Source organism: Camelus dromedarius, chromosome 14 (genome assembly GCF_036321535.1).
Source record: "Camelus dromedarius isolate mCamDro1 chromosome 14, mCamDro1.pat, whole genome shotgun sequence".
NCBI classification, from domain to species: domain Eukaryota; kingdom Metazoa; phylum Chordata; class Mammalia; order Artiodactyla; family Camelidae; genus Camelus; species Camelus dromedarius.
In genome coordinates, this window is record NC_087449.1 from 18,260,135 (window position 1) to 18,286,487 (window position 26,353).

Consider the following 26,353-nt stretch of genomic DNA (forward strand, 5'->3'; position numbering starts at 1 on the left):
AAATTATAGTCATGGTATATGCCTACCTATTTTTCTTTTCTTATTTGTTTATGGAGCCATCATTTTGTTTGGGTACTAGGCGGTTCTTTGGTCAAGGACCATGGGGTAAGCCCCAGGGAATGGATTTGTCCTATAAGCCAAAGCTGGAAATTTCCATTTCCTTGGCCAGGGATTGGTTTAAGAATCACCTGTGACTCAACTCTGTCCAGAAAGACTGAGTTAATGTTTTATAGCTGGTGAGAATTTAATCAGAACTGAGATTTAGGATGCGGAATCTGTGTTGTGCCGACATCTATCCGCACCATAGGGGTGTCTGTTACTACTGTAATTCAGATGAGAGAGAGGAGCTGAGCTAGGATGAGGCTGGAACAAGAGCAAACGGCATTGCAGAGGACGAGGCAAAAGAAGGATTCAAACGTGACTCTGACATGTTAAGCCAGTGACTGTGTAAGGACAAAAGTACCATTATTGGGGCTGTAGGTTTGTGGTTTGGGTATTTTGGAGACTCAGGGATATTGGGACCTCTTCAATTTGGGATATGTGACCTGAGGACAGAACAGCCAAATAAATGTGGGCCTTAAGAGACACTTTGAGGTCAACAGAAATGTACTTTGAGCTACAAATGCAAACCACATACATAATTCAAAATTTTCTAGTAGTGTCATTTTCAAAAAAGTAACAAGAAACAAGTGATGTTAATTTTTCTGGTGGGAGTAGGGGAGTTAATTAGGTTTATTTATTTATTTATGCTTAGAGGAGGTACTGGGGATTGAACTCAGAACCTCATGCAGCCTAAGCATGTGCTCCACCACTTGAGCTATACCCTCCCCTCCAAGTGATGTTAATTTTAATAATAGATTTTACTTAACACAAGATATCAAAAATCATTACCATTTCACCATATAAATCATTACATAGCCCAACATCTCAGTTTACTCCAGCCATATTTCAATTTAGGAGCCAGTATAAAGTCAGCACCTTTCTTTGCTTGCAAATGTGAACCCAGGTTTGAGCTGTTCCTGCTTTACCTGCCATTATGCACGATGCTGTAATGAACAGTCATACACACAACTTCTGGTGCAGGAATTCAGGGCAGTATATTCTTGGGAGCGGGCCTTGTGGGAGGTAGCAGGCAAGATAGTGCCTGGTGGTTTTCCGAGGCGGCGGCTCCAGCTGCCACTCTCACCAGTATGTAAGAGTCCATGTTGTTCCACGACCTCAGTAACATTTGGAAAAGTCACGTTTTATTTCTGTCAAACTAGTGGGTATAAAACGGTTTCTTACTTTGTCATAATATGCATTTCTCTGGTGATTAATGAGCTTGACTATTTTTTCAGATGCATATGAATCTGCATTTTTTTCCTATTCTGTGGAAATCACAAATATGTATTCATTCAAATAGAAGCATACTTATGTATGATATATGTCATATACTATATCCATATATTGTCACATATTCACATATATTTATTGAATACTATCTGCTGGGAATATACCAGTGTGGAAAAAATATATATAGTCCCAAATCCTGCATTCATTGAGTTTATTTATTACATTCTAGTGTGTGTACAGTCAAGGGAGAGAAGCAAACAAACAAAGTAAAATGCTGTCTGTCATATGTTAGTGAACCTGGGATTAAGTCTAGCTCAGCCAGTTTATATTATTAAACTTTGGTTTCTACAATTGTAAAAGGGAGATGGCAATAACATTTATCTTATATTGTTTATGAAATGCATATGAAGAACTTGACACAGTGTCAGGCAAATTGTAAGGATTCAAAAAATGCTGATGACAGTGATATTCTATTATTCTTATTCTTATTTTCCCCTTTCTTGCTTCTGTTTTTTTCTTCAGTGATTTTTTTTCAGTTACAACTACTGAAGTTTAAGACTAAATATGTTTTAGTTTTGGTGAAGTGTTGGCTCTCATTTGGGTGTGAACCTGCTGGTGTTTTACACAGCAAGACAGATGAGATATGTGATTTTCAAACTTCTTAAATCCCAAGGCCAAGAGCCTGAGAACATGTACTTTTAAAAAATCTGCATCATGTTGGCAAAAATTTGGCAAAGTCCATAGGAATATCTTACATATTTCAGGGCTGTGTTCTATGAGTATAAATGTTGCTTGAATTAATCATTTCAATCCAACAACTAATTTATTGTAAACTATGTGCAGAGTACTATGTAGGGGAGATGCATATGACCTTATTAATCTTTGGAATTATTATTTGTCCCTTTTTCTTAGATAATGATGTTGAAAATGATCTTCAATCAGACATCAGTTGAACACTGCAAGACGTACACAGGAAGGAAGGAAGAATGCAACTTCTTCTTAATAGCCGTTCGCCTGGCTTCGCTGAACCAGATCTTGGATCCCTGGGTTTATCTGCTGCTAAGAAAGATCCTTCTTCAGAAGTTTTGCCAGGTAGCAAATGCTATCTCCAGATGCGCTAATAATGGACAGAAAGTGCAGACTATCTCATTAGCCAATGAAATATCACAGACAGAAGCATGAAAGAGAATACTTAATCAACTTGCATGTTCACAGCTTTTGGCATCAACTAGCCCCAAACCTTACTGTGAATTTAGGCATCCCTGGCATGCCACTGATTATGCATTGAAGTAGAATTTTTCCTTTACGGCTAAATAGTCTCAGACGCATAGATAATCCCCTATGTGCCAGAAGTACTGAAATACAAACAAAGGAAAATATATTAATAATAGTCTAGTGTATTGGGTTATCTGCCACTTATAGCTGAATATGTGATTATTTATGAGGGAAAAACTTTTTTTTTTTAATAAGTGATCTTGGTTTGTGGTAGAGGCAGGCTGGGGATAGTTAATACTCCAGTATAATGAGTACATGGGGAATTTAACACAGATCACTGAAGACAAGGTAATAGTTTGATTTTGCTCAAAGACCTTGGTCTTCTGTTCTCTTTCTCTGTCTCTCTCTGAGTCACTCTTATTCCCCTTACATTTTTTAAAAAGTTGAGTTAGGATAAAAAGATGTATAATGTATCCATAATATTCATTGGTACTGATGTTATTTAGATATTGCTTGATATATAAATTGGCTGCTAACTTTACAAACTTTAGTTTTGGTTGGGTTGGTAATTAAGTTTACTCATCATCTGAATAAGAGTCAATTCCATTTATTTCAAATATAACAGAATTCGTGACTATCAAACTGCAAAATATTTTTTAATTGCATTTTTAACTCCTACAAGCCTGGGGAAGAGTCATGAAACTGTGCTTGAAAGTCAGTGAAATGATTTTTTCAAAATGCTATTGAAGGATTGATTTGAGCACTAAATATAGGTACTCTGGTTAACAATCTTTCCTGATTTTTTTCCATCAAAAGTATTCTTTTCAGTCTTTGGATATTTAAGTACTAACTCATTCTAAGGCCAATAAATATTTTGAAGCTTCCATAACATCTTTGCATAGTTTGGCCTATTTATAGGATAAGAAAATTAATAATATTAACCCCTCACAGCACTTTCTCTGCCCTCTGCTCAAAGTAGCTCTTTCTAAATATTTATTACTTAAATGTTTCTCTTATAGTCTATATGTATACAAACCTCGAGAGTTAAACTTGATATCTTTTTGGCACAAGGAGGTCTCTACATTAAGTTTCAAGAATTAAACTTAAAAAAAATCTCCCCAACAAACACAACAATCTTACAAATTAGACCTAAGTAAAATGTTCTTCATACTCTAGAGCATTCATTTTGCAAACTTATTAACATTTTCTCATGAAGATTTTAAATTTCATTTTACTTTCCTGCTTTCCTAGCTTTAAAAAACTTGAGATTTATTTATGCTCTTTTTATAGTAACTACATTTGTGTGTGTGTTCAGTAGGCATTTGGGGAAGAATTAATTTTAAGAGGTACAAAATATTATTAGATCAGTATGTATACCAGCCTAGGCCAATCAGGAATAATCAGTCTGAATGACCATGTCAAATTGAGTGAGAAGGCAAGGTGTGCTGGGAGTGCCTATGTAATTCATGATGGTTCTACTCGTCTCAGTTTTGGAAAAAAATGATGATAAATAACCAATGATAAAACCCCACTATGAAATCTCTCTGTGCCATAGAATTGGATTATCCCACAGGTCACTTCATGGAAAATGCAACCAAAACTACATACTTTTATTTTCCAGGAAAAAAACTGCACTTAAATGACCTTATAATGGAAGAGGCTTTACTTCTTGAGTGGTCCTCTGATCCTAGGTTACAATCAGATAGACATGCAAGCAGTGTGGATTCAAGTGGTGTGAGCTTGACAGGGATATTTCTTCCAGCGCCGAGCACTCGGAATACAGAAAGTGCTCAATGGGTTTGTTCAGTGAATGAACGACTAATTATCTGCCAAAACCAAGTGCACGTCAGTGGGGCACCACCGTATGGTTGAAGTGCTTCAAGCCATTACAGGCCATCCAGCTGATAAAATGAATGATGTCTGCTTGTTTAATTACAGAAATACAAATTTATCTTCAAATGTGCAGTGTCACATTGCTGCATAACAAAGTGCTTTATTTGCATTAATAATTTAAGAGGCTGTTACTCCCAAGTGGTAATGGAGATGACTGTCCAAGAAATATCACCTTTCCTCGGGCCACAGAAGTACCTGACAACAAAGCAGCCTAAAACTCATGCTTAACTACAAAATAAACTTCTGACCAGGGGTGCATGGTAGGAATGGGTGATGGCAGGTTTTGAACAAGCTTGAAAAGGAGGCAGAAAAGGAAGATTTACGTAATGGCGTGTGAGTTTCGTTGTCTAGGTAGCCACTTGTCAGTACATGGAAAACCTGAAAAGAAATACATCCTAGATGAGATCAGCTTTTGGATGACAGTAGAGGTTAGATTTCAGACACGTTGCTCAGAGGCCCTAGATATGGTTAGAGAGTGAACACTAACGTCGCTGCAGAAGAGTATGTTTCCAAGGTCCTTTAAGTTCACTCTCATGTGCTTAGCTTGTCCACGTATGTGTCTCAGCAGGAAAGAAGTGTACACATAAGTTACATCAATTCCAAAACTTCCCCGTATTGATTAAAGAAAAAAAAAAAAGAGGCCTAGGAAATCAAATAGAAAGAAGTGAGTGAACGCGATGTAGGAACACACGTAAAATCAGCTCTCGTAGGCTTCACAAAGTGGTCCTTGTTTTCCAAATGGTGAATTTACACAGCTGTGTCGTGGCACAGAAGAGAACGATGACATGTCATCCAATAAGAACAGTTTCCTTTTCAAATCAAGTAAGTATGGTGGATATCTTTAAAATATTTTAAATTGAAGAAACAAAATGTGTTAGCCCAAGATTTACCAAATTTACCTAATGCTGTGTACCAAGTCACTTTAGGTAAGCGTAAGCGTTTAGTCATGCCAGATTTAAGTGACTGTGAATTTAAAACTGCACATACATACTTAATGCTCCTTTATTATATAAAAGACCTCTTGACCATGGTATGGCGTAAAATTGTGGAAACTCATGTAAAAGTTAACTGTAGAAGACCCTGCGGCAACACTGGCGTTGAGTTAATAGCCAAACTAAAAACTCTGACAGGACAGTTCCTTAATAAGGTGGTCCGTCCGTGGCAGTGTTCTGATAGTATTAGAATTAGGCCCTTTATTTATTTAATACTCCATATGTTTTTGCTGGTTTTGACCCCAAGTCAGTGATCTGCTTTCAATCTTCACCATGTCAATAATCATAGTTTTTTTTTTTTTTGTATTGAGATTAAGTCAGCTACGGAAAACAGAAAAAATTTGTTCTTTGAAATTTTAGGCACATGTATTACCTACTTATTTTCACACTTTAACCCCAGAAGCTTCTCTTGAAATATACAGGTTACTAGGAGATGAGTGACACAGAGAGACTGCAGAGTGTTTATTACCACAAATATATTAAAAGCGTAGTGTAGAATAATTAAACTTTTCATGATTTATCTCTGTAAAAAGCTCAGGTCAGCAACCATGCCAGATCTTCACAGCTGCTTGTGTATTGCTGGTTTTGTGACTGCATATGTCTCAAATCTGCCAAAACTGAGGTCTAAATAAATGAACACAATTGTTCAATGAATGAGATTATATCAGTTTTAAAATGAAGAATATTTAATACTGTGGCTGAATCCATAGGCCTGGTTTCCAAGACACAGTACAAAGCTGAGAAGACGTGGCCTACATCTGTGATGTTTCCTAACATAGGATATTGATAGAGTCAATGTACAAAATGTGAAGATTCATCTAAAACTCCATGCGCATTTGTTAAGATGCTGCTATCAGCTCAGAATTCTAAGACGACTGACAGCTGGTGATTACATATGAAGCATGAAACAATTAGGGAAAATTTAAAAATTAAAACTGCATTGTATTGCTATCCTTTACATAGATACTGATTTCATGTGAAAGATCATTTCCCCTTGGATTACCCTCACCTGAAAGGTTTCAATTTTATAATGATTCGTATTTGTAGCTTTCAAGTAAAATCTTTCACATGCCTTCCCTGAATGCCTTTTTTGGACTGAGTCCACCTTGAATGAAACTGAAGAAAGTAAAATGAGCAGCACAAGGTGACTTTGTTCTCAAAGTGACAAAGGGAGAACGGAAGCTGTGCATATCCGTGAAGACTTCAGCAAGTCTCGAGTTAAGCCTTTTTTTTTCCCAAAAGTGGTCGACAATTAACTTTTAAGTCAGATGGAAAGATAACCTTCAAAGCATGCTGCATTTCCTTTCTCAGTTGCCCCTGTTCTCTACTCTTTTAAGTAATGAAAGAGCACAGAATTTTAATTTTGTGTGGTCCCTGTTTTATAATTCCTAAAATGAGGATTCTATTTAAAGGCTTATAACAGATGCAAGTTGAGTTGTAAGCCATTAGACTATGATACCGCAAGCCAAGTACATTTTGATTCTCTGGAAATGCAACCCAGTCAGACATACAGCATATTCATTCATATATAAATCACACATTATCTTGATTGAGGATGAAAATTGTTTTATTCTCAGGAGGTTTACATCAATCAGTTTCAAATCACAAGCACCTGAGCTATCTACCGGGTTACATACTCCTTCAGGAGGAACGAGACTGTTCCCCCAGCCCCTTTGCCTCCAACCTGTTTGCATTTTTCTCACGGAGAGAAAGTATTGGAAATATTTACTGTTGGTGAAGTTGTTTTTTTTTTTTAAAGTTTTTAAAATAGCTTTATTGAGTTATAATTCTCTTCATCATAAAACCCACCCTCCCTCTTTAAAGTATCCAATTCAGTAGCTTTTAGTATATTCACCAGATCGTGCACCATCTCCATTTTCTTGTCAGAACATTTTTGTCATGAAACTGGGTTGTTTTTAAGAGAGAGAATGGTTTCCCATTTCTAATATGCTAATGTTCTGATATATGAAAAGATCTGAGTCTGTTTTTTAATAAATCTGCTTGGATGAAATGATTTTATTATGGGAGTGAATATAAGAAGGAAAGAGATGGTCATCAGATACAGCCCAGCTTTTCAGGCTTTTTGAGCATTTTGGAGGTGATCCCACCTCTAAAGCTATTTAGAGCAGCTCCCAGATTCCTTTGTCAATAGTTTTAGAATTAAGAATACTTTGGCTTTTTAATTAAAGTGAAAAACTCAAGCCAAAAGCTCACTAATCGCCAGACTTTAATAGTTATTTAAAAACAGTTTCTCTCTACGGTTTTCAGTGTCTGTAGAAATCAAAGCTGTAGAGTTAAGCAGGGAAGAAGGCATATGACCTACTGATACACTTCAGTGTTTTTTATGTGAAAGATAGGAAGGAAAACTTGTATATTTCCTACTTGTTGAGATACTTCATCCTCTTAGGCCATTTCACAGAAGCAGGAAGAAAAGGGCCACATTTATCTTTGTCCACTTGAGCATCAGTAGGACAAAGCTAGAAGTGGCCGGTGTTCTTTTCTATAAGAATTTATGCTAAATTCACTCAAGTCATCACTGACTACTAAACTTTTTCTTCCCAGTCCTCTTGCATATATATGAAATATTTTACCTTGTCCCTGTTCTTTTACCAAATGATTTTACACAGATAGCAAGAAGTTGAACATTTCTTTAAGCAAGCATATTAAAAATAGGCACTGATTATCTTGATCTGTTTACGGCAAATGAATATGTTATTTTCATAATGTATCTAAGTAATAACTGAAAACCTTGGCACTTCAGTCAATAATGTAAAGCTCAGTGTAGAAAGCATGCGTTTCTCTACCTCTCCCACTTAACATCCCATCCCCACACACTTGGTTAAGTGAGAAGGTATTCTTTTGTTTGGGAGTTACCTTAAGTATATTTAAGCATATCTTCTGGTATGTGTTAAAGGGTGGTCTTCAATATGGTGGAGACAGAATAAAAGGGACTATGAAAAGTACATCAGAATTTCAATAGCATTCAAGTCATAGCTAGCCTGTGTATTTAATAAATGTATGTTATTTATGTTGTGTTTGTCAATGGAAAATAAAGTTAAATGTTCTGAAATGTCCCTGTCTTTCTTTCCTGTTGCCAACTCATGTCAGGAATGTTATACTCATAGTTGGATGAAGTATTTTGCTGAAATCCTATTCGATGTGCTTTATCAAAATAAAAGCACAATGTAATGCAAGAGCATCCTTTTATCTGTAACCCGTAAATCATTTCGGTTTATGTTCCATAATCACGTACTGTACAAGTTACCATGATTTGCTATAAATTTGAGAGGTGCTTTTCAGCATGATACCTATTCATGTCAAAATCCCAGATTTTTGTTTTTAACTCAAAAGCACATTTATAAATTATTCTAAATTTAGTTCTTCCACTTTCATGTGGATTCTAGTATAAGCTGCATAAGATTGCCCTTGCTTGTAGTCAGACCCTTTGGCAGATTCGTACGCGGGTGATGGGATGAGCTGATTACTGGTAGAGATGAATGTTGGGCTCCCCCACTACCCTGCCTCGTATGCGCATTCAGCTCACTCTACTTCTCCCCTCTTCAGTGAAGGGAGAAGTTCTGTAGTATAAGGACAGACTGCAAAGCCAAGCTCATTAAATGCAGCATGTCGAGCTTGCCCTCCCACCTCCTAAGAAAAGGCGTTTAGGGAGATCTCTGCGGCAGACCCCTGGCCAGCTCTTTCGATCTCTACAGTCTTTGTAGAATTTGAGGTAAACATCATTATGGCTATCTCCTGGTGGGCCAGAAACATCCACCACAGTGCTGGTGACCGTACATGCCATGAAATGAGACGTCGTCCAGTTTTGTGTGCTTGGAGGACAGGGAGTCCGACATCCTTAGATATCCCGGGGTCGGGGGGCTGTTGTGATCACCCAGAACAGTCTTGAGTAAATCTGATTTGGAGGGTAGATACTCAGAATCCAAGTCAGTCCTCCAGTCTTTTTCTTTTCTTCAACGTATATTTGTTGTGTATCTATCGTATGCTAAGCATACCGGTAGGTGCTAAGACAAAGGATTTTTTAAAAAAATCTAGCTTTCGATGAATTTATAATCTAATAGGGGAATAGGAAATGATTTGATCAGAGCTGCTAGTGGGGTAAGTCTGTGATACTAAGGGAGCATGTGGGGATGTGATGCTAAAACAGGAAATAGTTTCCTGTAGGAGGTGTTATTTAATCTGCATTTTGGAGAAAGGAGTTGGTGGTTCACCAGGAATGTAGGGGTGCACTTTAGGATTTTTTTTTTTTACTTTAGTCTGCCCAGAGCATTACCATTTCCAAGGCATTCAAACTGACAAAATTCTGGTGGCCCTGTAGAAACTGTGGGTCTGAATAGAGCCTACCTCTGTAATCTTGCAGCGTGGGCAAAAGGGGCATGGCCTTAGGGCAGGATTTCTCAGCCTTGGGACTATTGCTACATTGGGCCAGGTAATTCTTCATTGTGGGGGGTTGTCCTATACATTGCTGGCTATTGAGCAGCTACCCTGGCCTCTACCAACTAGATGCCAGTCATACCTCCCTAGTTGTGGCAATCAAAAATGTCCCCAGGTATTGCCTGTTTGCTCCTAGTTGAGAACCTCTGCCCCATGGCCACCAAGAGGAGGCTGTGTGTCTGAGGGGTTTGCAGGACAAGACCATCCATGGGATCTTGGTCCTGACAGGCCCCTTTCTGGCATTTCCCAAGGCAGCAGGCGCTAGAATGCCAGTTTGTGTCTGACTGCACAAAAATGCGGCACTACCACTACAACAATGTGGATCACCTCAGGCCCTGCTGCACTTCCGTAAGCACGGAAACCTGTGCACAAAGGAAGAGGTACAATTTCTTAGAACGTATCATCTTTCTATTGATGTCTCCAATCCCTAGTTTGTTCTTGATAAGACGCCCTAGGGTTATATGTCTCTCAAAGGGATATCTAAAGGCAGTGAGTTCATTTCTCCCAGGACCTTTAAACATTGGTTATAATTCCTCTTAATTAAGTTCACATTTCCAGACAAGTTGCCTTAGTAAGAGAGAGCTAATTTACCAAATTCTGTCTTTAATGGGATTTTTGCATGCCTGGTCTGTGTAACAGAGTTGTAGCAGCTGTATTTAATCTGAGACATAATTTTTATCAAAAAGCAGTCAGCTTTGAGGCCAATGTCCCTTGACCAGCCTGTGCCTTTCTGAGTTTGTGTGTCTGCAGTACCGCAGGTACAGAGAGCTATTACCATATGGTTTGCTGATAGCGTTCAAGTCATGATCTCCATAACTGACATTTAAACTCTGATGTACATGAAACAGGAAGTCAAAGAACTTAAACCCCAAATCTGACCAAAAATTAAAATGAGAACAAAGGTTACTCATTAGTCTATTGTAAATTTCTGAGACAAAGTAAGAAGTCTATCAATAATCAGTGCTGATGACTAATATTCTCATACAATCTTTTTAAAAGAAGGCTTTGAATATAACATGCAAGGTTTGAATTCGATTTTGAAAAGAACATTGGAAGAAAATAATTCTGAAGCCATTATTACCAATTGAGGCCTTTTAAAAATTAGATTAACTAGAAGGACCAGGCAGAACTCTGGTTCTGAATCTCCCTAGGGTCAGAGACCCCTCTGATAACCTGGTGAAAGGTTTGGATCCCTTTCTCACAAAAAGCGCAGAGGACTTTTTGTGAGGCATCAGAGACTGTGCAGCCCCCCTGAAGTCTGTCTCCAGATACGTCGGAAATTTATAGACACAGGTTAAGAATTCTTACTAGGAGAGAGTCTGTGATTCAGGGAACCTCACAGGTTTCCATGTTTGGTTAGAAAGCTACAATCTAAAACTGGAGCTAAGTCAACACAATTACTTCCCCGTGAATGCCAGAATGCCTTGACACCTCACTATATGCCCATAATAATGAATCAACATAATGAGGGTAGAATGATTAGAAGGAACTGCAATCATTTTTTAAAATTGCCGTCACATGGGGAAAAGAGCTTAATGCCAACCAGAATTGGTTACTCACCAAAAACGGGTTGAAAATTTAAAGGACCATTTTTGCAAAGAAAAAAATAACCAGTTATCTAATGATTCACTTGCCTTACACAGAGCTTGTTTTGCCTTGTGTTGATCGAGCCAGATTTAAAACCAAGCTACTTAAAAATCGATTAAAAAAGAAAAACCATCCCACCTGAAACATGCAATCTCTAAAATGGTTAGAATGTAAATTTGGTTACTTTCTGTTGTATAACTTTCTGTTATGTACATATATGGATGTGCACTTATGTCCACATTTACTTACATTCCCCACTACATCCTTGTGTTGCTATTTAGAATGAAAGCAGCAAGGAGGACTTATTGATTGAACCTTTCGGTAAAATTTTTTAGCAAGGCATACACTTGCAGACCTTCTTACAAATGTAAAATTAATGATGCTTGAAGCCAACGCTTGAAGTTATTAGTAGAATGCAGTATTGATGTTTGTAGTTTTTACTTCTCTAAAGGGAAAAGTCTAGAGCAATTAATGACATCTGTCTTTGCATTTTTCTTGCCTTATTGAGGAAGAGGAACATGCGATTTCAGAGCACTGAAGGATTTGATATCACTTTGATATCAGAGCATCCTACATTCTACATGTGTGTACATGAATTGGACAATGGTACAAGGTGTACATGAAATTGCAAGGCGATTTTCCTAAGTCAGTGATTTGGAGTATTCTCTTTAGAAGATCCATGAAAAGCCCTTTTTAGAGGAAAAGCAGTTGCTCTTTGTGACTTATTTTCAACATTCCTTGACCATTAAATTTTTTTTTGCTTAGCATCTTTATTTTAATAACTGTGGTGACAGAATTAATTTTTACTTGAAAAATTGTGGAGAAATAATATTAATTTATTGCCACGCTCTGAAAGGGAACCACTGCCTTAAATGTTTTGCAGCCCTGGTTGGATATGCCTGGCTCCTAGAATCATCACAGATGTCCTCCCACCATGGCTGCTTTCAGTATTCCTGCAGCTGTCTCTTCCGCAGCATTATCACTGAAACCTGAAGTAATTAGTTTATTAATTTAATTAATTAATACTTGACCACTATTAAGAAATTACATATTTAAAATATTTTAAAGTATTTTTAAAGCAAAGTTATCCCTCTAAAATATTCCCTAAAGTTTAGAGGGTCATCATGAAAGAGAATAATTTCCAACATTGGACAAAGAGTCGGAAGACTTCTGTCCATTTATCTGATCTGCTATTCACTGGTTGTTTACCCTTGACAATTTAGTAAACCTCTTTGAACTTGAATTTTCTCATCAGCATGGGATTATTAGGATTAAATAAAGCAATGAAGGCAAAGATGGTTTTGAAAGCACTGTGTAAGTAGGTAATGGTTAACATTATTTTATTATCCTTATTTCATCGAGGGAACAACATTAAAATTTAATTATGTTTTCTCATCTCAAACAACTGTGGTACAATCTTGCTAACTTAGTATTAGGCATTCATGAGAACACACAAGTGATATTAGAAGACTATTTCTGGTGCCGCTGGGGTATGTGTACTTGGAAAAGATATGTAATTTCTTTTCAGCTTAGTTGCTTCATCTGTACAATCAGGGATTGGTTGATGTATGTGGCATCTTCTAACTAAAAAAACATAATTTTCCTTCTCTCTGGAATGTCATGCAGGTCATACTGTCAACTACCACAGACAAGGTTTTGTCTTCTGAGTTTTGAAACACAGCTCATAGGAAACCTCTAGGAGACATAGGCAGAAAGGCCCATAAAAAGTTTCTGTTCCTTTTTTCCCTAAAGAGAATTTTTATGTTCCCAACCTCCTTCTCCTATGAGATTGTTCCCTTACCAAATTGCAAGATCATTGAACACAGGGGCCATACCTTCCATTGGTTAAATTTTTCTGCCTCCTTTACATTTTCCTTCTCTTCCAAACTACCAAATCCTACACTATTAGTTGTTAGATAATGGATCTCATTACTTCTTTATTTTTGGCTTAGGAAATATTACAAAAATTAGGTTGTGGAGACTTTCACGCATGTGGACTTATCTCTGTGTGTGTGTGTGTGTGATGTCCATTATATCTCAGATGTGTATTTCTTTTCTTAAATAAGTATCATTTTTAACCACAATATTATGTTCATACTTTAAAAATGTCAAATAGCACTAAAAGCTTATTGTGACGGCCGAATGGATAAAGATGAGTGGATAAAGAAGATGTGGTGTACATATATATATATATATATATATACACACACACACACACACACATACATATACACACACACAATGGAATACTATTCAGCCATAAAAATGAATAAACTTTTGCCATTTGCAGCAACATGGATGGACTTGGGAGGCATTATGCTAAGTGAAATAAGTCAGACAAAGAAAGGCAAATATTGCACGATATCATTTATATGTGGAATCTGAAAAATACCACAAACTAGTGAATAAAACAAACAAACAAAAAAGAAGCAGGCTCACAGATACAGAGAACAAACTAGTGCTTACCAGTGGGGTAATTTATCAAGTTAAATTGGCCTGACTTTCTTTGTGCTAATGACTAAATCTTTACAGGTTTGCAAGTGCTTAAACCTATCAGATGATCTTTACCTCCTTTAGCGCCTAAGATTCTTTTAGAATTCTCTGCTATTCAGCCTTATTGCCTCTTTTTTGTCAGATACCCTGTTTCCCAGATTCCATGTCTTGATGTATTTCTTGAATTTTTCACTCATCTGATCACACCTGCTTTAAAATGGGTTTTCTAATAGAAAAAAAAATTGTAATGAAACAAACTCCTAGAAAAGAAATAGTCTTAAACATGGACAGTAACAGTGACAGTGACAGTGCCACTACACTTCACACGTGCTGTCAGATTCTCACGCCAGTGCCACAAGGGAGGTGTGATTGTCATCACTTTCCAGCTGAGAAGTCTGAGGCTCAGGGAGGGGCGATCCCTTGGCCAAGTCCGCAGAGTTAGTGAGGCATGTAGCTGGGATTCTCACCTGACTTCAGGCTAGACTATATTTGGCGTGAATTTCCTTAATTCTTTCCTTCCTAAGAATTACTACCATGATTCTTTTCTGAAGCATCAACTTCATCTCGGAGAGCTCCTCTAAGGCTCCATGAGAGGAAGGTTTCACTCTGTTAGGATGCCTTAGCATTTTTAAAACAGCCAGAAACAATCTTGGGCAGCAGTGGGAAGGCAGTTTGTCCAACAGCACTGATCAGACTCACCAAACAAGATTCTCAGCACAAATATGAAAGGACTTACATCCAGTCTAGGCTTGTGGCCCCTACTGCGAACATTCAGACGCTTCTTTGTTGGATGCAGGGTTTTGCTGAAAGCTAGGAGATGATCATGATCCAGGTTACTAAGCATACATCTCTTCCAGCCCTTTTGTTTTTTTCTGTTTTTCCTTTCACACTTCCTCTCCTGCTTGTAAGGGTACATAGGATCAGGCTGACTGAGAAGGTGATTTTGCTTCCTAGTTACGGAGGGACTCGGGAGGATTTGTAAAATTCAGGACCGAAGAGAGGGTGAGCAGGCCATTTGTCAGCGGTGAAGCCATCCCGTTTATCACGTCCTCCTGCTTAATTGTGAAAGTTGCTCCAGCTTCTTCCTGCAAAATACAATGTGGTTTCAGAGTGGAGCATGTTTTGTCTCTGAGAGAGAGAAAAACTGTCCCGTTTTTAAGTCTTTCTTCCCGTGTTGCTAGCAGGCAACATCTAGTTGGTGTATCTGACATTTCATTCATTCACCCGTTTTCTCTTCCTCTGGCTGCTCTGATTTCCACAGAATTGGTCAGGCCGATGAGAATAGTGCAGAACATGTTGCTCAAGGGAATAACATCTCGGCATCTCCAAAACCCAAATTTTATGTTGTCAAATGAGTTCAAATGGCACCCTATCTATAGTGGTTTAACTTGAAAAATCAAACAATCAGTGCATCTTGGAGTTTATCTTTGGTCTAATTTTGCACATTATCTCTACTATTTCAATTGCAACAACAGTCACCATGTCTCAGGCATCTCAGGGGTCAATTAACATTTATTTAGAACAGGCTCAACCCAATTACGTGTAAATCTTTATTTAAAAAAAAATTTTTTTTTTTTTACTAATCTGGGAGTTAATTGAACCAAATCAAATGAGTCACTGCTTAGCGCAAATGTCTGAAGGATAAATTCCCTTCTGCTTGCCAACTTCTATGTAATTTGCCTGAGAAATGGAGCCTGGAGATCTGCGTAATGGTTTTTCATCAATCATAATAAAACTTTTAAAATAATGTAGTAATTTATGGACCTCAAGTCATGAAACTAAGTTTTAATAAGAGAATGGGTTCAGAAAAAAAATTTAAATAATGATGAATTACATTGTTTGAAGCTTCTTAGTGGAAAACCCCATTCTCCATTTCACTGAATGGAGAATTATCCACTCAGACTTAGGGAATCTTTTTCATTTGATTTACCAACCATTTGGAAGGGAGAGAGGGATATCCTTGGAGAAAGGCAAGGGGCAACTAAGATGCCAACTAGATTAGTGGGATCTCCTTTTGGAGGAGAAGTGTCATGGTCAGATTACCTCCAGGGGTATGAAAGTGTGAAAGTATGTGTTTTGGAGTCAGACCTGGATCAAACTTTGGATTAATAACCATGGAGCTTGAAAGTAACTCCTTAAACTCTCTAAGATTTTTGGATCCTTATATGAAGAATTGGGATATTTTTACTTACTCTGTAGGGTAGCTGTGAGGATTAAATAGGTAAATATTCCAGGAGAGCAGTGGGTACACTAAATATGCAGCCGGCACTGCCGTTGATGCTGTATTTATAGTGGTAGTAGTAGCCACAGTAGCAATATTAATGGCTTGAGGAATTCATAAACCATATTGAGAATGTGGAAAAAGACATCCAGACCTCTGTACTAACTCCTTAATATTATTTTAGGAGACCCAAACATACAGCATTGTGTTTGAGTGGATGGGAACTAATATTAGACTAAATTTGGTGTCACACACTAGTTCTGTTAATTTATAAGCAGGCTGATCTGAATCAAGCTAACTTAATCATCCTAATCTTCAGCTTCTTTAACTATACATGAAGATAATAATTTTATCTAAAGTTTAACAGATTTATTGCAAACATTAAATAAAACAGTTCATGCAAGTGATTACCTAGTGCCTGGCACATAGTCAGTTCTCAATAAATAATCATCATTATGTTATTATAAATTATTTTCATTAATATTAAAAAGACTTAAGTTGGCTCAGTTTCCAACTGAGGCTGCATGTCTTTACAAGCATACCAATTTTAATCAACTTTCTCAAGACTTAGGGTGAGAAAATAAGGACGTGGATCAACTCCATAGGAAGTAGAACTGAAAAGAAACAGCAAAATAAAGAAATTTAATTGTGTTCTTTCTGGCTTAAGTGTAGATCTTTGTAAGATAAGGAGATGGTTCCAGTAGAACAGGAGAGGTATTTTGTTTATTTATTTCCAGTTTTATTGAGATACAGTTGACATGGAGCATTGTATTAGTTTAAACTGTATAACACAAATAATCCGATATATGTATATATTGCAAAATGATGACCACAATAAGTCTGGTTAACACTCATCACCTCAAATAGTTATGACTAATTTCTTTACCCTGTTAGCAACTTTCAAACATAAACACAGTACTGATCAGTCTCCATGCTGTACGTTACATCCCCAGCATTTGCTTGTCGTATCACTGGATGTTTGTACCCTTTGACCACCTCCACCTCTAGTAACCACCAGTCTGTTTCTTTGTTATGAGTTTGGTGTTTTAGATTTCACACAGAAGTGAGGCCACACAGTGTTTTTCTTTCTCTGTCTGACTTACATCGCTTAGCATAATACTCTCAAGGTCGATCTGTGTTGTTGCAAATGGCAAGATTTCCTTCTTTATTATAGTTGAGTAATAAATATGTATACATTTTTTCTTTATCCACTCATCTGTTTGATGCTTAGATTGCTTCCATGCCTGGGCTATTGTAAAAAAAAAATGCTGCTATGAACATGGGGATGCAGATATCTCTTTGAGAAAATAATTTTGTTTCTTTCAGATACATGTCCAGAAGTAGAATTGCTGGGCCATATGGTAGTTCTAGCTTTAACTTTTTAAAGAAACCAGAAGAGGTACTTTGAAGAGGCCTTGTAACAACTTCTGCAAGTGGAACCCAGGAAAAAATAATAAGACACAAAGGTAGAGAGGTGAATCTCAGGATGGCAGCTCTTGTCCAAAAAGCAACAAAAAGGATCTGGTCAAATTGGTTAATGCTCTCACCACTATCTAATATAGACTAGTGTAGCATGTGCCCATGCCTTCAATTTTCTAATCTACGAGGACCACAGGGACGATAATTTCTAGTTTATAATCCTATAAACTGTAAATTCTAGAAGAGATAATGTATGTGAACTACTTGGTATCCACACCAGCTTCCACATTATCATCATCACAGTCATCACTTCATGTACAAAATTCCCATAGATTTACCAAGGTCCAGGCAGAACAATTCTTCATTTCTGGGTAACTTAAGGTCATTTATTTTTCTCTAGCTGTAGAATTTTTGGACTGTGATGCATTTGGGAAAACACAATGAAAATGTGAATCAGTTTAAATTAGGATGGAAATGATTTTTTTTCCTTTTAGCCCTTGGAATGAAGGCAATAACAAGTTGGTCCTTAGTGGAACTGTTACTTCTCAGTAATGACTGTGTCTCCCAGGGACAAATGAGAATCAGACGACTTGTGTTGGATTTTGATAGGTTCTGATCACTGATTAAATGAATGATTGCTTGATTTATTTAGCCATTCGCACATCTTTAATGAGACCCTACCATAAGGGTCTAGGTGGTCCTGGGAGACTGAGGTTAATCACTCACAGATTCCAGATTTAAGGTTCTCTGTTTCTTCAAAGTGAAATATCAGTTTGCATTCATTACATTTGGGACTTAAATATGTTTCCCAAATTGAAAGTAGCTTTACTTTTTCTTTTCATTCCAATTAACATATATTCATGTCTAAAATTCAAGCAATGCAGAAGAACAAAGACCAAAGAAGAACCTCCTACCCTACTTCACCACTCAGAGTTAACCACTGTGTATGTTTGTATTAACGTCCTTTCAAATATTTGTCTTTGCAAGTTTCTTCTCAAATCTGCTTCATCTAAGAACCAGGGTGAGATTCTCTCAAATGTTTGGAGTGTGACATGAAATAGAAATTTATTCCATATTCTTTGAAGACTGGACTAAGATTTACAGGAAGAAACGACAGGAAAAAATTTTTGACCTAAAGAGAAACCAAATCTGACGTGTTCTAGGGTGGGAAGTTCCAGTTTAGGGAGTAATGAGTTTCCTATTGCTGCGAATCTTCAAGCAAACACCAGGAAACCACTAGGGGTACACTGTAGCAGGAGGGAATATAAATATCTTCTTCAAGTCTCCTTTCAACGCAGGATTCGATGGCTTTCTGCATGAAACCAGTCATGAAATGGGTAAAATATTCGAATTGGTATGAAAGAAAAGTGTCTGAATTTAGCTCTTGAGCTTAATGCTCTGCTTCAGACCCCTTCATGTGTGCTTTCTACTCTGCCTTCTGTGACACCGACTGCATTGTCACCAGACCTAACCTCACAGCCAGCCTTGCAGGGGCTCTGAGTTCATCTTACCGGTTTACAACATTTTTTTGAAAACTCTACTCAGAAAAACAAAAACATTATTTAAAAAAAGCAATAGCAATTATTTTCCAGTTAAATTAGAATATCTGGTGTCCTTACTATCAGTGAGTTTATTAGCTGGAGTATCTAATTGTCCTCATTGAATATGAAAAACCACCCTGACTATGAATTTGGTCAAAGTCATCATCAATGGGCAGCCTTATGGGAAGAGTTTGAGCATTTAAAGACATGGATTTGCAGCCTGGCTTTTGACCTACTGTAAGAATTCTTTCCTAATGCCTGACTTGGAGTTAACAACTCCGTCGTGCATCCATAATACCTCATTTATACCTCTGTGGCTACTTCTCCCTGCTTGACTTGCATTCTAGTCCGCTGTGCATGCTTCCAGCTCCCCTGCTGGACTGTTAGCTCCTTGAGTGAGAGACCACATCTTTTTAATCTTGGTGTCCCAGGCCCTCCCATTTCCTCTCCTCCCCATATCCCCACCCTTCAAGCCAGTGAAGACTTTGAAGTGTAGACACAAAGTACACAGAGAAATATCTTTCAAATCGATTTTAATGACCACAGTACAAAAAGTATGAATCAAAAATGCAAGGTTGTCCAAGAAGGGGTTTTAGTTGAAAAAAATCAAGACTTACAGAAGTTACTAGCATGTGCTAGATACACAGTACACATTTCAACAAATAATTGTTGGCCACAGTTAGGTACTGAAATTAGAGATGATGGCATCCAAACTTTTGGTATAATACATGTTATTCAGAATATCTCTTAGCCCCTCTCAGTAAAAGTCCCTTGGTGCCACCATTGGACATGATATTAAAGTGGAGGGACCATTAGTCTCAGTATGTGCAACACTCCTTACACTCATGTTAAATTTATAGGGTAACATGAAGGGAAAACCTTGCTTGTGTTGATTCATTTGTCAGTGGAATAACTGTGGCTAGGGAATGGGCCGGCTAGCAGGTGACGGTCCAGGCAGAGAGAAGGCAGGCGTGGTTAGCGGGATGCTGTGAGGAGCAGAGCCACTGCTGGCTGCACGGTCCGCACAGTCTGAGCTTTGGATCCCACAGACTTGCTTCTAGCCGTTTTGGCAACACAGTTGTGGAGTCAGAGGCTGAAAAAGAGTGAAAAACACTTCCTTTCCAAGAACTGGGAGCCTTGCTAGAGAAACAAATTCTGACCACCTCCTTTTGACTGACGTGCAAGGCAGCTGAGCTGAGAACTGTTAGCACAGCTCCAAGGCTTTGATAGGTTAACGTTTGGAAATACTTTTCTGCTTTCTCTATCAACAGATCACAGTTTCCCCATTAATTCTACTTATCACTCACTCCATCTTTCATTCACCCACTCACTTCCGTCTGCCTGTTACTATGCTGGGCCACACAGGGATAGATTGCCCTCAAGGAGCAAAGCATGCATGCCACCCAGCTCAAAGACTGAAAAACCCCAAAGCTCACCTGCACAGCCTCCTGAAGTCATTCCTGAAGCACTCTGCCCTGAGCCCTTCAGACAGAGACCGCAGGTCTCACATTCCCTAAAGCTCCTCAGCCACACCCAGGCTTATTAGTGCAATGCAGCAAAAGCAGGGTCTGGCACGTGCTAGATGTTTTAGCCTAAATGTACAGAATGTAGTGGTCCACTTGTCAGTACGCAGTGAATTTCTAAGAAGGCAAGGATGGCACTAGGAGTCCTCTCGCTCAGGTACTGTAAGTCTCCATCGCAGAGGCACGTGCACCAGTGTCCCAGGTGCTTTACAAAGCAAAGCGACATCCCAGGGATCTTCCTTGATCTTCCTAAGGTCTTTCCCTCTAACAGAGACATCGTCTCTTACATCTTCTGCTTTTGGGGAGGAATACATAACAAAGGTAGGACAATGACACTGGAAAGTAAATGAATTAAAGACGAACGTGTTCCACTGTGCACAAAGGAAGGATGAGGTTCTTAAGGGACTGGAGGTCGGAAGGAAAGGTAATCCAGCTCTAATATCTCCGTTTGGTTTTAGAAGAGGGAGGAGTTTAGCACTGAGGGGCCAAATATGTAATTGTATTGAAGTGAGAGGAAAAACAAGATGAGTGGAATTCATTTTCAAGTATCTAATGGAATTAATCTCACCGAGTTCTGCCAAGAGGGATGTTGTAGCTATTTATGTTGTGAGTCTTGGACATATTTTTGCTGTAACATTCAATTCAGCCTCAGTGATCATTCATCAAATGCTAAGATGCCAGTCACTGTGCTACGTGCTTAGACACTGCGTTTCTCATTCCGGCTTATCTGAGGGAGACTCATAGCATAGAGTGAAGCTTTAAATGAGTATTTCTTTATTAGCTTGAGTCCTAAAGGAAATCAAATGAGATGATGAAATGCTTCCTTGCCCTCTTTTCTGACTCCAACTTGGGCTGTTTCCACCTGAGAGCCTCTAGAGAGAAGGGTATATTTTGAGATTTTACTGCTCGGTGTGTCTACACAGTTGGTTCCATAGAATCCTACAGTTGCATGAGGCAGAAGAGAACATGGAGTCAAGAGGATTTCAACTGGGTTCAACAGAGCCCTGTCTGCAGGGATGGCTCTGCGTGCATGCATGTGTGTGTGTGTGACAGAATTAGGGGCAAGGGGTGATGGGTTGGATTTTGAACAGTAAAAGACCAACTATTGTATAGCACGAGCTCAAGATCTCTCTTTTGTCTGTTGTGTATATCAGGCTTCTAACTGGAATTTTATTTTTAAAAATGGTTCTGCTTCTAAAAGAAGAACACTGTTTCTTCTGCACTTATGGCTCCAAATGTGTGGGTTTTTTTCCCACACCAGTTTTTCAACACCATCTGGGTGTCCTACAATTCAATTATGACACTGGCTATTTTGAGCTAGTGCAGACCCCACAGGTTGAGGGCTTCACCACAAGACAGCAACCCCACTTCAGATGTCAGTCACAAGCCCAGGCCTTCTGTCCTTCTGACCAACAAAATCCTAGGTTCCCAGGCCCCTCATCTCGGGTCTAATAATTTGCTAGAATGGTGCACAGAACTCAGGAAAACAGTTGACTAGATACTGGTATATTAGAAAAGGACACACAGGGCAAAGTATGGGGATGAGGCATGGAATGTCTATAACCTTTCTGGGTGCACCACCCTCCCAGCACCTCAATGTGTTCACCAGTCCGGAAGCTCTCTGAACCCCTTGGGGTAGGATTTCTTGATGGAGGCTTCATTATGTAAGCATGATTATCAATGATTAACTCAGCCTCTAGTCCCTCTCCCCTCCCTAGAGGATGGAGGATGAGGTTGAAAGTAATTTCAACCCTCTAATTGGTTGATTCCCCTGGCAAACATCCCACACCCTTAGGGGCTTTCCAAAAGTCATCTCTTTAACGTAAACTCAGGTAAAGTTATAGGGGATTCTTGTGAATAATGAAAGATACTCCTCTTACCTGTATCCCTCTGGTGCTATTTCAGGAACTGGGGACAAAAGCCAAATATACCACCAAAGATGATGCTTTCACTCACCTTTATCACTCAGAGCGGTTTCAGGCGCTAAGGATGAAGACCAAAGTACATATTTTTTTTATTAGATCACAATATCACTGTTTCTTGAAAAAAAAAAAAGAACATTAACCACAAATTTAGTTTAACAGAGACCCAATGTTTAAGTGACTTGTTCAATGTCACAGAACTTCTTAGAGACAGAGTCAGGACTAGCACGCATGCCTTCCTCCCAAGCTAATTTCAGTCTTGGTGGTGCTTTTGACCGTCATGTAGAGGGTTAGGGGCAGAGATTACGGAGCCAGACCACCTGGGTTCAACCCTCAGTTCAGCTACTTAACTGTGAGGCTGTGGGTAAAGGACTCACCCCTGTGCCTCGGCATGTCCCTTGGTATTTTCATCTGTAAGGTCAAGACATGAGCATTAAGTGAGCTGAAATATGTAAAGCACATTGGAAAGTCCACGACATTTAGTAAAAAAATATACGTGTGAAGTATTATTATTATTCAAATATTTAAAAATCTCTCCTGACCCTGTAGGACCCATCATAGGATCTAAAATTCCAGAATTATTATCCCTTTAAGTGAGAACATGAGAGGCCCTATCTTATAAAGTCAATGCACTTTTTGGGTAAAAAAAACATAGTAAAGCACTGTCACTCTCTAATATCTAAGGAACAATTATTTCCATTGGCTCTAATTACTTAGTACAGCCTCACAAGAATGAGACTTAAAACAGCTAAGCCTTAATGAGTTCCGGATAAGATTTCTCTACAAAAACCAAGGAAAGCCATGAAGGCTGAGAGGGGGCCAAGCCTGGAGGGAAGATACTGGGTGAGAGAAAACAGATACCTGAAACAAATGCGGCCCCTTTCAAAATCCTCTTCGGGGCACACATCAGAGACTGAGGCACAGTTCCCAGAAAGGGCTGGTGCCCCCGGGTCTCCGTGTGCTCCCTCCCTGAGTGTGTTGTCTTCTTTCTCGCTCCATGTACGTCCCCTACTCCCTCTCCTTCTGGCTCAGATAATGTATTGAAAGCGGCAGTCAGAAAGAAAAGAAATAAAGCAAGTTCATGAGGGAAGACAGAGAAGGGACAGGAGAGGGGATGTTCTATCGGTCATCTGATGGTGAGCAGCAGGTGGGCGGGTTTTCAGAAAGGCAGCAGGGAGATGGAAGTGCAACGTCCCCTGGTCAGTTTCTCTTCTCCTACACCTTTCCTTGTGCTGTCAGCTCTGAAGTGTGAGACCAAGGCCAGCCCTCAAGTTCATTCCTGTCGAGTGTCATTTTTCAAGATCATATTGAAGAGGGCAAGTTCTAATGTCGTGTGTGTGTGTGTGTGTGTGTGTGTGTGTGTGTGTGTTTGTGTGAGAGAGAGAGAGGTGGAGTTGAGGTGAGGTGACTTTCACTGCTAATCACATGACAGCCCCAGGTCACCTAGATTTGAAACGGAAGGGGGTGCCTAGGAAATGAGTTGCAATCCAGAAGGCAGTTCTTGACAATAAAATAGCCTGCTTTCTTTTGAACAAGAAGTTCAATTTCATTTTTACTATTTGTGAAATGCAATTATAACCATTCTTATTTTGTTCCAAGTCGATCTCAGATAATCTACTGTTTTCACCACAATGAACCTTCCTGCTGTACAGATAAGATAATGATGTGGTATGCTTCAGTTAATTAAATACGTTGGTTCCATTGACTGGTGATGATTTTTTGATAGTTCAGAATGTACCTCAATACAAAGGTCCAGAGTTCTTTTCATGACCATTGATAATTGTTCTATGCTGTGAAATGTTCTGCTCTGTGAAAGGTCTTGATGCTTAATTCTAGGTCAAAGAGAAGGGGAAGGGAGTAGCTCAGTTGTAGAATGCATGCTTAGCATACACAAGGTCCTGGGTTCAATTCCCAGTACTGCCACTTAAAAAAAATAAATGAATAAATAAACCTAGTTACCTCCCCTCACCAAAAACAAAACAAAAAACTAAATAAAAACCTCTAGGTTAAGGGGAATTTGCTACACACAGCATTTAGATTTCATTTAGTAAGTGGCATATTTTAACTGCAAAGCCTTCAATAATTAGTTAATAAATTTATTATTATTTTTACTGTCTGTCCAAGTGCTTCTTATATGCTGGTTTCAAAAGAAGCAGTTGTAAGTTAGCCAAACACCCACTCCCAATAACATTCCTTTAGCCTAAATACTTGTGTATATGTACCTCTTACAAACTCAAGCTTCATAAAAACTAATTTTTTTCCAACAGAATTATGAAAATAAGATGGTTAGAGAAGGGAGGTTCATGTGGGCAAAAGAGTTACTTTATAAAGGTTATTACCCCAGAAAGTTGAAAAGAAAATGCCTCTCCCAGTGAAACATAAGAGAATAATAAAATGATTTCAATAACAATAACACCAGCATATATTTATTTCATTTGACTATCCCAAACTCCCTATGAGGGAAATGAGGCCAATGTTATCATTATCCCTATATCATAGATAAAGAATGGAGACATAAAATTTAAATAAGCTAGTCCAGGTTTGGAGTGAGTTAGGATTCAAGCCCAGCTTTTATGACTTCAGTTTCTGAGCTCTTTCCAATGTCACTATCTGGCATTGTGTAAACCCAGTGTGGGGAGGGAGCAGATCTGTATTATGCAGTGGTACGACGCTACGCCACTCCTCCTCTTTGAAAATGCAGAAATATCACACACATTTTGGGAAAATTACATGCAAATAATTTGAAGTCATCAGTGAACTTCTGGGCAGGACCTATATTAGGGCCAAAAAATCAGTCTCCTCATGGCAACTCCTAAAGCTTTGAAAATCGCACATTTTAAATAATTGATTCATTTTAGGCTAGATAGGATGAAAACACTATTAATTTTCTTTTGATTAGGATGGCTTCTCTCTCTCCTACTTTAGGTTTTCTGTTGACAACTGCCCAGAATTTATTCTGGCCAATGGGATAGTTTTATCAGTATGTTAAGTTTTGGTTGGCTGTAAAACTTCTAAAATAACAATGGCTGAAAAAAAAACCAACATAGAAGGGTATTTCTCTCCTACTTGTATTAACTCTGTAAGCAGTCTGTCCAGAGATTATCTGGTCACTTCCTGGTCATCATAGATTGATGCTGTGTTTAGCTGTCTTAGTGTACTGACTAAGGATGGTTGCTTGAGCTGTAGCCACTAATCTGCCTCTGGTCAGCAGGAAGGAAGGAGTAAACGAAGAACCGTCTATCCTTTTCCTAAACTGAGTGATATCACACATGAATGATATCCCAGAAGTCTCATCACTTCCCTCTTTTATATAATTGGGCAGAATTTAGTCATATGACCACAACTAACTGGGACAGAGTTGGAAATGCAGTATTTTAATTGTTTCTCAGCAAATAATCAGAATTCTATTGGAAAGAAGGGGTATCTAAAAATGACAAATGAACTTATTTACAAAACAGAAACAAACACACAGACATAGAGAACAAACTTAGGGGGTTTGGGGGGATAAAGTGGGAGTTCGAGATTTGCAGGTACTAACTACTACACATGAGATAAACAGCAAGGTCCTACTGTACAGCACAGGGAACTATATTCAGCACCTTGCAATAGCCTCTAATGGAAAAGAATATGAAGAAGAATTCATATATATGTGTAACTGAATCACTATGCTGTACACTGGAAATTAACACAACATTTTAAACCAACTATGCTTCAATAAAAAAGTAAAGAAGGGGAGAGGGTAGATCCTAGGAAGCAACTGGCA

The 26,353-nt window shown here is 38.5% G+C and overlaps 1 protein-coding gene across 4 annotated transcripts in view; it reads left to right on the top strand.

The window, feature by feature from the left end:
* The window catches only part of PTGER3 (prostaglandin E receptor 3), an 85,675-nt gene that overhangs the window by 30,039 nt on the left and 29,283 nt on the right, over window positions 1–26,353 (top strand). For 3 of the 4 annotated variants that reach the window (XM_031465382.2, XM_064493452.1, XM_010989028.3), the window contains exon 2: window positions 2,245–2,424. In XM_031465382.2, the coding sequence (XP_031321242.1) occupies window positions 2,245–2,424 (180 nt within the window). Of the gene's footprint in view, window positions 1–2,244; window positions 2,425–4,168; window positions 7,954–26,353 lie in introns of those variants that run through there. The other variant, XM_031465385.2, reaches the window with a different exon arrangement.